At 41.8% G+C, this 12,681-nt stretch overlaps 1 protein-coding gene across 1 annotated transcript; it reads left to right on the top strand.

The window, feature by feature from the left end:
- The first annotated feature begins 2,360 nt into the window (after positions 1-2,360).
- On the top strand, positions 2,361-5,871 carry LOC139445751 (transmembrane protein 121B-like). The gene has a single exon (XM_071226956.1). It carries the CDS (start codon positions 2,458-2,460, stop codon positions 3,418-3,420), a length of 963 nt encoding a protein of 320 aa, XP_071083057.1. The 5' UTR covers positions 2,361-2,457; the 3' UTR covers positions 3,421-5,871.
- The last annotated feature ends 6,810 nt before the right edge of the window (positions 5,872-12,681 follow it).

Below are 12,681 nucleotides of genomic sequence, written 5' to 3'. Positions count from 1 at the left end.
ATGGCTTTACAAACAGAGGCTCCTCGACAGCTCCTCGACATCGCTGTAGCCCCGGGCATTGTCCCCCTTCTTGACTCCAGGTGCCTAGTCGGCGTATTGTCGAGGAAAAAGTCATTTGTTATTTGTCATGCTAATGTTTCTTTTCCAGTAAATTAAAATCTGATTCGAAACAGACTACAAACATGGGCCGTGACCGACTTCTACATAACTTACATAATTGTTTGGCTTTGGGTCAATTTTTAACAATGTGGATCCCCTGGTTCTAAAGTTTTGATACATAACTGGCCAATCAAAATCCCGTTAATGGTCACGTGATCCCGGTCTGATACTGATGGCTGCGTATATATGTGTTGACATTCTAGTTTGCGTCATCTATGCCACCACTATGGTCAGGCGTTTTAATTGAGTGAGTGAGTGATTGAGTGAGTGAGTGAATATGGTTTTACGTCCCTTTTAGAAATATTCCAGCAATATCACGGCGGGGGACACCAGAAATGGGCTTCACACATTGTACCCATGTCGGGAATGGAACCCGAGTTTTCGGCGTGACGAGCGAACGCTTTAACCACTAGGCTACCCGACCGCCCCTGTCGTAATTAAGGCCCGTCCCGTTATCACCCGCTCTTGATTCATGTATTTGTTTGAACACGTTACACACGCCTTCTAATCAAATATCAAAGTCACATGTACTTCCATTGGTGATGTAATTCTAACGCTCTCTCGTATTTTCTGAGTCAATAATCGACCACAACAAATCATTAAACCTCTTCAAATACACCATGCTTGCCATTAATTAATCGAAATTGTTGGAGTCTGTAATAAAGTAATGCATGGGAAATATTAAACGGAAGAAAGGTGTTTAGATTCATTCGTGTATGTAAACATGACGTGAACGTGCATTAGAAATGTGTTTATCTGCTTCATTTTCCCGTTATTTATTTTACAGATTTAGAATTATCAACACACCAGCCGTAGGCTCCAAGCAGCTCGAGTGGACAGTGTTCTGCTATAAACCGCATCCTTTGGGGAAACCCCCATGGACACTCATCGGATCACACGCCAGCAACCTGTTATTGATCAAAGGTTATCTACCAATTGCCAACGTGCATTATCACAATCGTTGAAGGAATAATTGTATTCAATGTATATCAGTATCAAGGACATCGTTAACATCTGCCTCGTGTGAGCTCCATTGATGCCACTGTAGTCAAGCATTGGAAAGTCAGTTGAACGACTGGATATTGTCCACAGATTGTGGATGTTATCGTATTCTCATGAAACATTGGATGTCGTATTCTGATGGAACATTGGATATCGTATTCAGGTTAAACATTGGATATCGTATTCAGGTGAAACATTGGATGTCGTATTCTGATGGAACATTGGATATCGTATTCAGGTTAAACATTGGATATCGAATTCAGGTGAAACATTGGATGTCGTATTCTGTTGAAACATTGGATGTATTCAGGTGAAACATTGGATGTCGTATTCTGATGAAACATTGGATATCGTATTCAGGTGAAACATTGGATATCGTATTCTTTTGAAACATTGGCTATCGTATTCAGGTGAAACATTGGATGTCGTATTCTGTTGAAACATTGGATATCGTATTCTGTTGAAACATTGGATATCGTATTCAGGTGAAACATTGGATGTCGTATTCTGTTGAAACACTGGACATCGTGCTCATATGAAACTTCATTTTGATAACGTATACAGGTGAACAATTAAATATGTTATACACATATTTCAACAAAGGTTATTCAATGCATCACGAAAATAGGAGACGCTAGAAGTGTCGCATTCGGTGGTTTCCAAGTGCACATTGGGCGGTGTTCACACAAAGACGACTGTGAAGTCAGCAATTATTCGATGCACTTTTGCATATAGTTTTATATAATATTATTTATAAGTTTCATAAAGATTCCGGCTGTTAGGTCATATTGTGATAAATGGTGACGTGCTGTGACTCACGTGCTGAAAGACGCAGTACGTTCTGTATGACCACAGGAACATCCTACAATGCACTGTCTCTGATGGTCGGCTCCCCAAAGTTATAGGTGTCTGAAAAACGTAACCACACTTTAAGAAACTGCATTACCTACAACAATTTGCACTGATGTAATTCAACGTATACGTATCAACGTGCAATTAATTCGAAATTACCCATTTTCCTGGTCTCATTTCGATGGACGTGTACTGAAGTCTTGTTGCCAGCCTGGTGGTCGAAACATGGTCAAATCTTCCGAAGTCTTCGTGGAGAAAGGTTTATAACGCCAAGTTGTGATTCACTGACGTGGATATTTCTAACTGTCTTGCTGGAAAGCGATAGAACATTCCGAGGACAAGTAACGTTATATTTGTGTCGGTATTTGTGTTTAAGATTTTTCTCATATTTTCAGTTTGTCAAGCTCAACTTTTCCGATATCAGTGTGAGACTTGGGATTAACCATGTGGCTTGGGGACTGTTTTGTGAGATGCTGTGGAGTCCTTAACGGCGTCCCAGCTCGAATCTTTTGCATTCTGCTTCTACTCACCCAAGGAGGGATACTGGATTATTTCCTGGTCAAACATCAGACACAGGCAAGCTGGGCATGGCTAGCATTCGACCTTGTCAACGTTTGCATCTTCATCGCCTCCTTCATCATCTCACGACGACACCTGTTACTACAGAAAGCGGGGGACGAGCGTACTAGAGCGTTCACGCTGGGCTGGTTCGCCTGGCTTGTATACTCGGTAAGCCTGGTAGCCAGGATGGCCATTTCTTTCAACAAATTCACCTTCAGGTTAAGCGAAAAGGGCTTCTTTGGCCCCAACACGTTAAAGACCTCCCTAGCCTTGGCAGCGTGTGTCTTCATCTTGCTGTTGATGTCTCACCACGACGCTCCTCCTGGTAGCGAACGGAGACGATACATTGAAGACCTTACTGGAACCGTCGTCTTCGACGTCTTGGACACCGTAGATGTCTTAGAGGTGATGTTTGACAGAGGATCCAGGGACATGTTCCTTCCAGGTCTCCAGCAAACCGTTTTAGCCGTGGCGGGTCTGAACCTCATCATTCCAACAGTCCCTTTGATCACACTCAGCCTAACCAACTTTGGGTATAAGAAGATGCCAAAACGTCTCGTGGCAATGCACAAGCTACTTGTGGTGCTGGTGGTGAATGTTCCCAATCTGCTCGTTCGGTTGGTTCTCTGGCACGGGTTCAGTGTGGGAATCTCGCCATTCATGCTTAAAAACATCATCCTCATCTGCATCACCATGTACGAGTTTTACGAACATAAAAAGATGAAGTATGATGAACACGCCGAACAGATTGCAATGAGGAACAAAGGTGTTCGGGAATCTGCGGGACCTGCAGTAATATCTGGACACAGTGGCATAACAGAATTCTCTATGCAAGAAAGAATTTAGATCTGGTATGACATTATACATTACTATCTGAAATCGCCGTGAACAAACCGATTCAATACCTGTCTGTCATGTCAATGTGCATATGGTAAGGATTATTAACATTGGGAAGGTGAGTGTGAGTAGGCTCAAAGACATTCACCTGTCGTAATATTCTTTTGTAAAAAATGTTTGCTAGTGTATATCTATACTGGACAAAGAAGGTTAGGGATCATGAACACTCGTAGCGAAGATGGATGGATTACACAATGTCATAAAAATATCCCCCCAAATATGCATGATCCCTAACTTTTTTGTTCAATATATAGGAAAGAATATATCACTATAGACATAAATATATTATAAGCGAGCCAGTTTAGTTACACTGGGGTTCGATTTCCAATTTCTTGTCTATCCTTTATAGCACGGGGGTCCAATGTTTCCGTGCCAAACCTTCAAGACATGCTTTCCCAGTCATTGAAAGATACTAGTAACTGTCTATGAAGGTTCGCTTATCCCGTGATGTCTCCACAATCACGGATACAACTCTTTTTGAACTGGCACTTTGCGTTAAGTAATCCTGTAATTTTGTGGAAAATATTTACCAACTTAATTAGTCAAAGAGTTTACTCAACTATCAAATCCCCGAATATATTAATATAGTGTATGCTTGCAAACATAGTAAATGAGAAGATGTTTTCCTAAGTCTTCAGACAGGGCAAGGGAACACCGCATGCCATAATGCGGTCGCAGTCAGTCGAGTATTGGTGATATTGTATCGGCCTGTATCAGTCAGGGAAGAACATTGTGATATGACTGGATAGCTAATTTTAGCATCGTGTCATTCGAATCGGACTCAGTACGAGGCTGTGCTGGGGAATGGGCCCAGTGTATTTCCCATCACAGAAAGGAGATATGATCCAGCATATATGAATGTTTCATATTTTTTTTCTGAGGCAACTGTACAGTGACCTTGATCTTCTCGCATGAAAAGTGCTTCTGGTAAGCTCTGATTTGCTCACCAGCCTCATGACTATTCATGTTTTGAACGTAGAAATATGTTGGCGTCGAAGTCGGTATATAATAGTGAACTCTGGTCACCTTTTGTCTTGTTCCTTTTATCATGAATAATAGCTGACCTATTCCTGTGTTTATGGATCATAAATGTATGGATGTGTCGTTGGAGATGACACCCTATAACAAATGGATGTTAAATGGCACATTTGGCTTGTCCCACTTCTTGACACCAGGTGCCTATATTCCCTTAAACGGCGTATTGTCGATGAAACAGGCATTTGTTACCAATCCATTTGTGTCAGGTAATATTATGTTAATTTCGATTTTCGTTATTATATATATATATTATTGTCATTTTAGATAGAAAATGAAGAAAAATGTATGAAAATGTCTAGTCGAGGAAACAGTGCTGTCAGCCTACTTTTCAATCTTAGCGCTAAAGTGATCGTAACTCCTATACTTTAACATAGGCTTACAACAGTCGTAGCGCTAAGATCGCTTTGTGCAACGGGGCCCCGGGTGACGTAATGTTATCACTTTGTGATGGCTGACGTCAAGTTGCATTATTCTCAACAATGAAACATATTGCTGGAGCTGACTAAAATGAGCTTAAGCTAATCACGAAAAGGTATTACGCCCCGTCTCTCTACCCGTTTGCACTTTCCTACCCAGAGTTCCATGCGGAAAGCCTAGTACCTCTCCATTGGCCAGCGAGAAGTGACGATTCGTCACATCTTTACAGTTCATTCAACAAATTGCACGTTTTTCATGTTTCATGTTTGAAAACTCAACACATTTAGATAAACATAACATACTAGTAATCAGGTGAACGTTTATTGAAACAGTATCCTAAATGAAAAATAGTTCCATTTGCGTATGTTTCCTTTGGTTACATTGGTTGAAGGGCTGCACGTGCAGATATCAAAGCCCAATGAAGAGGTAGCGATTCCGTGACTTTAGGAAATACATATATTATCCTGCTCCTCACAATTACATATATAGACGCTTATCTATATAATTATGCAAAACAATATGTAAATTGTACTTAAGTTTGCATTAGGCTAGTGTTATTTTATTTAAGAATACTGCTTTTGTTAACGCACATTAGAAAAGTCAGTCTACTTGAAATGCAAGCAGTTCGTTGCAGTGGTGTGGTTCTATGTCATCACTGCGCCGGCTGTCCGCGCTTCTTACGGGGGATAGAATGGCGCCTAGAAGTACAAACCAACAACTCTAATGACAACCAATCGTTTTAATGTCATTGGCCATGGTGACGTCATTTCCGGTTGTTCCCAAACATGAATGCAACATGACAAGTACCCAGTTACCTGAAAGCTTCTCTCGATCATTCTCACCAGGTATAAGTGTGCATGAAACTAACAATGTAACAGTTTCTTATTTCACTACTTTTACTGCACCGAACCAACAACTGTCTATTCAGCTGAGGGGGCACGGGTGGCCCAGTCGTCTAAGGCGCTGCGATTCGCTGTGCAGAGTTGCGTCCCTTGGGCACGCCAGAAGCCTATAATTGTGGGTTCGAATCCCTGTTCGCCCCGATTATGTTTCTAGGTGTGTCAGCACCATACCCGTGCTCGTGGGTTTCACCAAAGTGGTAAACGTCTTAGACCTGCATCACTTCGGGCTTTCCTCCCACATTAAGCTGACACGCCGCGATATCACTGGAATACTGTTAAAAGCGACGTTAAACCCATCTCACTCACTCACTATTCAGCTGATTACTGGAGCACCCCCGACTATACCTGTCCCACCATAGGTGAATGAGTGAATACTAACAATGCTGCTCAAGGCGAATGACTATGGAAGTCCTATATGTTCGTTGTTCAAAGCCGTGCTCAAAATTTCGGCTGGCTTGTCTGGTCCAGATTCTATTATTTACAGACCGTTGTCATACAGCTGGAATGAGTATGACGTTAAAGATCAAACGTCAAAGACGTCGCTAACAGTAATTGGCCAGAGAGCAGCGTTTCCGGTGTAGCGGAGCCCCGACAACCGAGGTTGTACCGTTTACGGTATCATTACCGTAAATCCATAAATCCTATCCTTACTTGGTGTCATTACCAATTATATTTCTCCTTTTACTTGAACATCATTCAGAACCCCCGTCCCTAAATTAAACCTTTAGTTTGATTGTAAGTCATGTATTAATTGTGTAGCTTTAAATAATAATTTATCATTTACAGTGACCTAGCTTCCATCTATCTTAGACGTTTCCGGGCCGGTGGGGTAACCTAGTGTTTAAAGCGGGTTCGATTCCCCACATGGGTACAATTTGTGAAGCCTATTTCTGGCGTCCCTCGCCGTGATGTTGCTGGAATATTGCTTAAAGCGGCGTAAAACCATACTTACTCACTCACTCTTAAACGTTTCCATCTGCCTGGCTTTGTGGGTAATGAACTGGAAGTTTTAGGTTGCTATTACAGTTACGCCATCATGGCGGATGATAATTATGAAATCAGAGCATGGCGTGTATTACATCAGTATTATCATCCATTAACTCCTCCGTGTTACATGTGTGCCAAATGCTAATATTGTCGAAAATAGCTCCACTAGAAATGATGGAGACACCACATTAAGACGAGATGTTTGGTTGTTTTTAGTTGTTTTTGTTTTTTGGGTTATTTTTGGGGGGTTAACGGAATTTGGGCCCAAAAGAGTTTGTTTTTTAAAAGCCACTTTTTTGCCATATACAAATGAAGCGTAAAATACAATATCGATCATATCATGAAACTAATGAAATCTTTGGCTTGCAATAATATAGTCATGAACTGCTCTAAAATAACGCCATTTACACTTTCTTAAACGTTCACATTACTAAATAAAATTGTATTAATTTTAAAGCAGTGAAAAGCATTTTCACTTTCTGAAACACAATTGCATGACTGAGCGTCACTAAGATTTACACGAAAAAGATAAGATTTCAGCGAGCTCTATCGATCCCACAGCCCAGGATGAAGCATATATATTTGTGGGTCACCCTGTTGCGTGAAATGACTGCCGCAAAATGTTCTAGATACTGCCTTCATGTTTATGCAACCGCCATGACTCATGTCATGTTGTAGATACATATATCTTACTTATATTTTTATACTCACAAGGAAATCACTTTTGCTTTCCCAAATTTGTTTTATATGTAGACAGAGATGAGACTTGTACCCGACAGGTTGAAGAATACAGGTTGAAGTATGGAACGTGTTTGTTGTTTCTGTGTGTATAAGCATTTTATTGCTCAATCAGTTACGACAGTGTTTGTTTGTTTGTTTGTTTGTTGTTTAACGCCGCGCTCAGCAATATTCCAGCTATATGACGGCGGTCTGTAAATAATCGTGTCTGGACCAGACAATCCAGTGATTGACATCATGAACATCGATCCACGCATTTGGGATACGATGGCATGAATCAAACAAGTCAGCAAGCCTGACCACCCGATCCCGTTAGACGCCTCAAGTCGTGACAAGCATAGTTATGACAGTGAGTGAATGTTGTTTCACGCCGCGCTCAGCAATATTCATGCTTTGTGGTGACACTTGGTCGTATGCACAGCACAGAGGTCACAAATCAGGTGAAGAAGTTAATCCACGTCGGTCGCGGAGAGTCCTTGGATGGGGGACCGTGTTCAGCAGCCTGGCTCCTGACAGTGTCTTGGGCTTTGGTCCTGCCCCACACTGAAGCACATGTAGCGCGTGTGGTGTCTCCTTGAGCAAGTGACTTTGTTCAAATTGCGCCTCTGTTCACCCAGCAGTGAATGGGTACCCGATAGCATGAGATGGCAATGTGGTTTGTTAACCTTCTAGCGCCTAACAGGCAGCTTGGGTTGTATACTCCCCACGGAGCTGAGAATGATTGTTGAGTGCATACTGATCCATTGACCGGGGTAATAAATGTCTACGCGCTTAGTGCATGCTTATGCATGGAATACAGCGCCATACATTATTATTATCATCATCATCATCATCATCATCATCATCATCATTATTATTATTATTATTATTATTATTATTATTATTATTATTATTATATCGTTTGACAGGATTGACCAGCGTCACACGCCCTCGTCGCATGGTGCCGAGCGCTCGGACAGGTCGTGTTTGTACCCACCTGATCCTCGTTACTCATTATTAAGGCAAATCTGGGATTCGAACCCACGTCTAAGACACGCAATTTCAGCCAGCCACATGAGGTGCCATAGAGCGGATGGCTGTCAGTTTTACAGTTATATATATACGGCTCACGCCTCGCCCAATGTTTTTTTTCTGCTGACCTAATATCTTATCCAGTCCAGACGTATGGGTGATTATTGTCAGACTTTTGTATTTTATCTATCTATCTATCTATCTATCTATCTGTCTGTCTGTCTGTCTATCTATCTATCTATCTATCTATCTATCTATCTGTCTATCTGTCTGTCTGTCTGTCTGTCTATTATATATATATATAACACATTTATATCACCATACGTTCATATGACGGTAGTTGTCATATGAATTTATTATGCCAAAACTTTTATACTATGGTGTATTTTTATCGCACATGTCATGTCAAAATGAAAACTTGCCACTTACAACCGGTATAAATGACAGGACAAGTACATATGTTTCCGATAAAACGCTTTAATGTAAACACAAACGTTAACAATGGAATGCACTAGATGTGAACGTTTAAACAAGCATTATAGTCACGAACGTGGCTTCTTAAAAAAATCTTGGCACATCACAATTAATGAAATAAAAACACAAAACAGTATCGAATAACGAATTTCAGAGCCTGAATTTTATATAAATTATGTGAGGTAAGAGTTGGAAAATTCAATATGGCTGACCTACGGTCTCATATTAGGTCAGTAACAACTATCTTTAATTTTACTGACGGTATACAGGCTGACATGGGACTAGTAGTTCCACTCTCTGATTGGTCAATCTTACTTTGAGGAATAATAAAACCTTATATATATCACACTATCACAATTATGAAGATGATGTACACTGGATATATAAATAAAGCGTCCACAATCAGGGACGTAAATCACAAAAGTGGCCTCCGGTAAAACTTAAGTCGCCGTTAACTCAAACCTGCCACGTTTAAGACATTGACAGGGTGCTTCTATCAACCCATAGGTCCGCCAGTGACAAATGTACTGTACTCTTGTCCCAGTATGCTTATCTGAATAGATCCGGGCCATATATCAGTTCTGTGGCCCACAATGTAGCTCATGACATGACGTCTCTAGCATGTTCCATTAAATGAACTTGCTTTGAGGGGGAACTAAGTAACGTGCAGCATTAACAATATATTAAACGTCACTATTGAGGGGTCACGCAGATATTAACAGATAAAAGTAAAATGTTAACAGATAAAAGTATTCAAAACACGTAGCATTTTTAACTTCAATGAGTGCACTTCATTTGCAATTGGAATGAACCATTTGATATCCACAATGGCTGTTACTTGTCAAGTGACACGTTTTAGAATATCTCCGTGGCATTTGTAGTCATGATGGACATGTATGACTATCATGGGATACAATAAGCAAACGCCAACAAAGAACAATTTTGATACAGAACAATATATTGATCTCCGTGAAACATGATTTCATCATGACAGTGTCAACACGTGTCTGGTTTTCTGGTACGTCGATCATTTGATTTTCTGTTTTCTTTAGACCGCCGTCGCATGTCAGGGGACTGGTGTGCAGCGTCAGGCAATAAACACTAACTTTATGCAATTTGTGTGAATGGCGTGTGCTACCAACAGGTACATGCTTACCCTTTTCGCGAACACCTGGTGTCATCGCTGATTTTCAGTAGTCCTTATAAGTTCCACAGCTGTTTTGCCCTTTACGCCAATGAAATCTGTTTCGGCAGATAATCTTGACTGGTTATTCTCTTGCAGTGAAAATTCATATTACATTAACGTCATCTCAGGGAGACAGTGGCGTGGGGTCAATTGACAGTCCACAAGTCAGTATTGGGTATGATCACCATTAGCAGACGACCCGTGAAGATCAGGGGTAGAATAGGTCTTCAGCAACCCATGCTTGCTGTAAACGGCAACTATGCTTGTCGTAAGAGGCGACGAACGTGATCGGGTGCTCAGGCTTGCTGACTTGGTTGATACATGTCATCGTATCTCAATTGCGTGGATCGATGCTCATGTCAATCAGCGGATTGTCTGGTCCAGACTCAATTGTTTACAGACCGCCGAATGGAATAGCTGGAATATTGTTGAGTGCGGCGTTAAAACAACAAACATTAGGAGCCACACACAAGTTTCACAACGGCGCCTCATTGACGACACAAGATGGTTGGGGAATATTTGGGGGTGTCATTCCAGATCTGGACCAAGGTCTGTCGCAGCTGGACCAACGTCACCAGACCTGGTGAAACAGGGGGCCAAAGGAGTGTGGGGATGTTCTGTTTGACAGTGAAATCTTTGACCACTCGTGTCTGGATGTTATGCTGTCGTTATCGATATCGTCACATTGATCTGACGTAAGCCAGGGATGGTGCGGGCTATCAAAGTGAGTATTCTTGAGCAGAACAAAGCTCCAGGATTGTCTCCCTGTGGATATTACGGGGCAGAATAGGACCCATATCAACATAAGGAAATTGTTCTTTCTTGCCATTTTCTTGCCAGACAGCTCTTCTTAACTCGTCTCTTCGCTTTTAAGAACTACTGTACTGTGAATGCGCATGGCTTCATCCCGGATTTATGGAACATTCTGGAGAAGTATCTGCTTCTACCCTTCTTACATGCTTTCATGGAGCATTTCCCGTGCAAAGTTCCTGGAAGAAAATTGTAATGAAATCCATTCATGAACACGAAGAGAAGGAATGGAATACCCGAGTATCTCTAGATCACGACCTTAAACATTTCAGGAAAATACATTCCACCAGAAAGCCCCACACAGCCTGGTTCATAGCAAAAGCCCACCAAAACATTAATAAACAGTGTGCATTCATTGTTCATTTGTGTGCCCTCTGGAGTCCTGGCAATGTTTAAGGAAGATGCTTTCTCTGTGGTCTTCACTACGACGACCTTCTAACACACGCCCTGTGTCAATGTGAGACTTTTTGCATGTATCGAGACATCCCCTGGTGTGACATCAACATTGGTCCTGTGGAACTCAGTGTCCATCTCCAAGATAAATCCGACACTGATCTTGTTTCCTGTCCTGTCAGCCTCGTTTCCTTGTCCGATGAGGATCAAGAACTGTCCCAAATATCTGTGATAACCAGACTATATATGTGCAACTTCTAAAGTGACTCTTAATCCATGTAAAATCCCTTCTTTTCCCTTTTAGCTCATAACATGTTTTGTACTCTCCTATGGAGGAATCAAAGCACATATATCAAAGTGAGTATTCTTGAGCAGTACAAAGCTCCAGGATTGCCTCCCTGTGGATATTACGGGGCGGAATAGGACCCCAGGATTGTCAGTGAGTTAATGGAGGTTCTTTTACAGGGTTAACACAATGACCTGTGTATATATTCGAGTTTGGCCAAGCAGACCAGTGGTGGATAGAGCAATGCCATGGATTCGTGACACACAATCACCAAGGTCACACAGGTTGTAAATGAGTTGACACTTTAGTTGACTCTGCCACAAGCAGTGGTGGGTGTAGTGGTCCACTCCATCCAACAGTTTGTTAGTCACAAATGTACCTGAAAACAAAGAACATTTTTGAAGCAAGAAAACCTATTGTGTGTGCATGTGTGTGCCCGTCATCAAAATTTAACACCACATGCAGCAATATTCCAGGTATACATAGCATATGACGGCCTGAAAATTATCAAGTCTGGGCAGGATAAACCAGTGATTGATATTATGAGCAGCATCCCACGCCATCTTCGTATGATGACATGCATCAACCAAATCACCAAGTCTCACTAGTCAGTGTCAGTGAGTGTGTTGAGTTTAACGCCGCTTTTAACACTATTCCAGTTATATCGCAGCGTGTCAGCTTAATGTGTGAGGAAAGCTTGAAGTGATGCAGGTCTCACACGTTTACCACTTTGGTGAAACCCACGAGCACAGGTATGGTGTTGACAAACTTTGAAACATAATCGGGGTTAACTGGGATTCGAACCCAGAATCATAGGTTTCTGGCATGCCCAAGGGACGCAACTCTGCACAGTGAATCGCGGCGCCTTAGACGACTGGACCACCCGGGCCCCCCTACCATAGGTTGCTGGGGGCCAGTTCTAACCTGGATTCCCATGGGTATAACGACAAACACATTTTTTTGCTGGT

The sequence above is a fragment of the Haliotis cracherodii genome, unplaced genomic scaffold (genome assembly GCF_022045235.1).
Source record: "Haliotis cracherodii isolate W230 unplaced genomic scaffold, xgHalCrac1.p SCAF_6, whole genome shotgun sequence".
NCBI lineage: Eukaryota > Metazoa > Mollusca > Gastropoda > Lepetellida > Haliotidae > Haliotis > Haliotis cracherodii.
The sequence above is the reverse complement of the archived record's forward strand: the minus strand, read 5'-3'. Positions and strand labels throughout refer to the sequence as shown.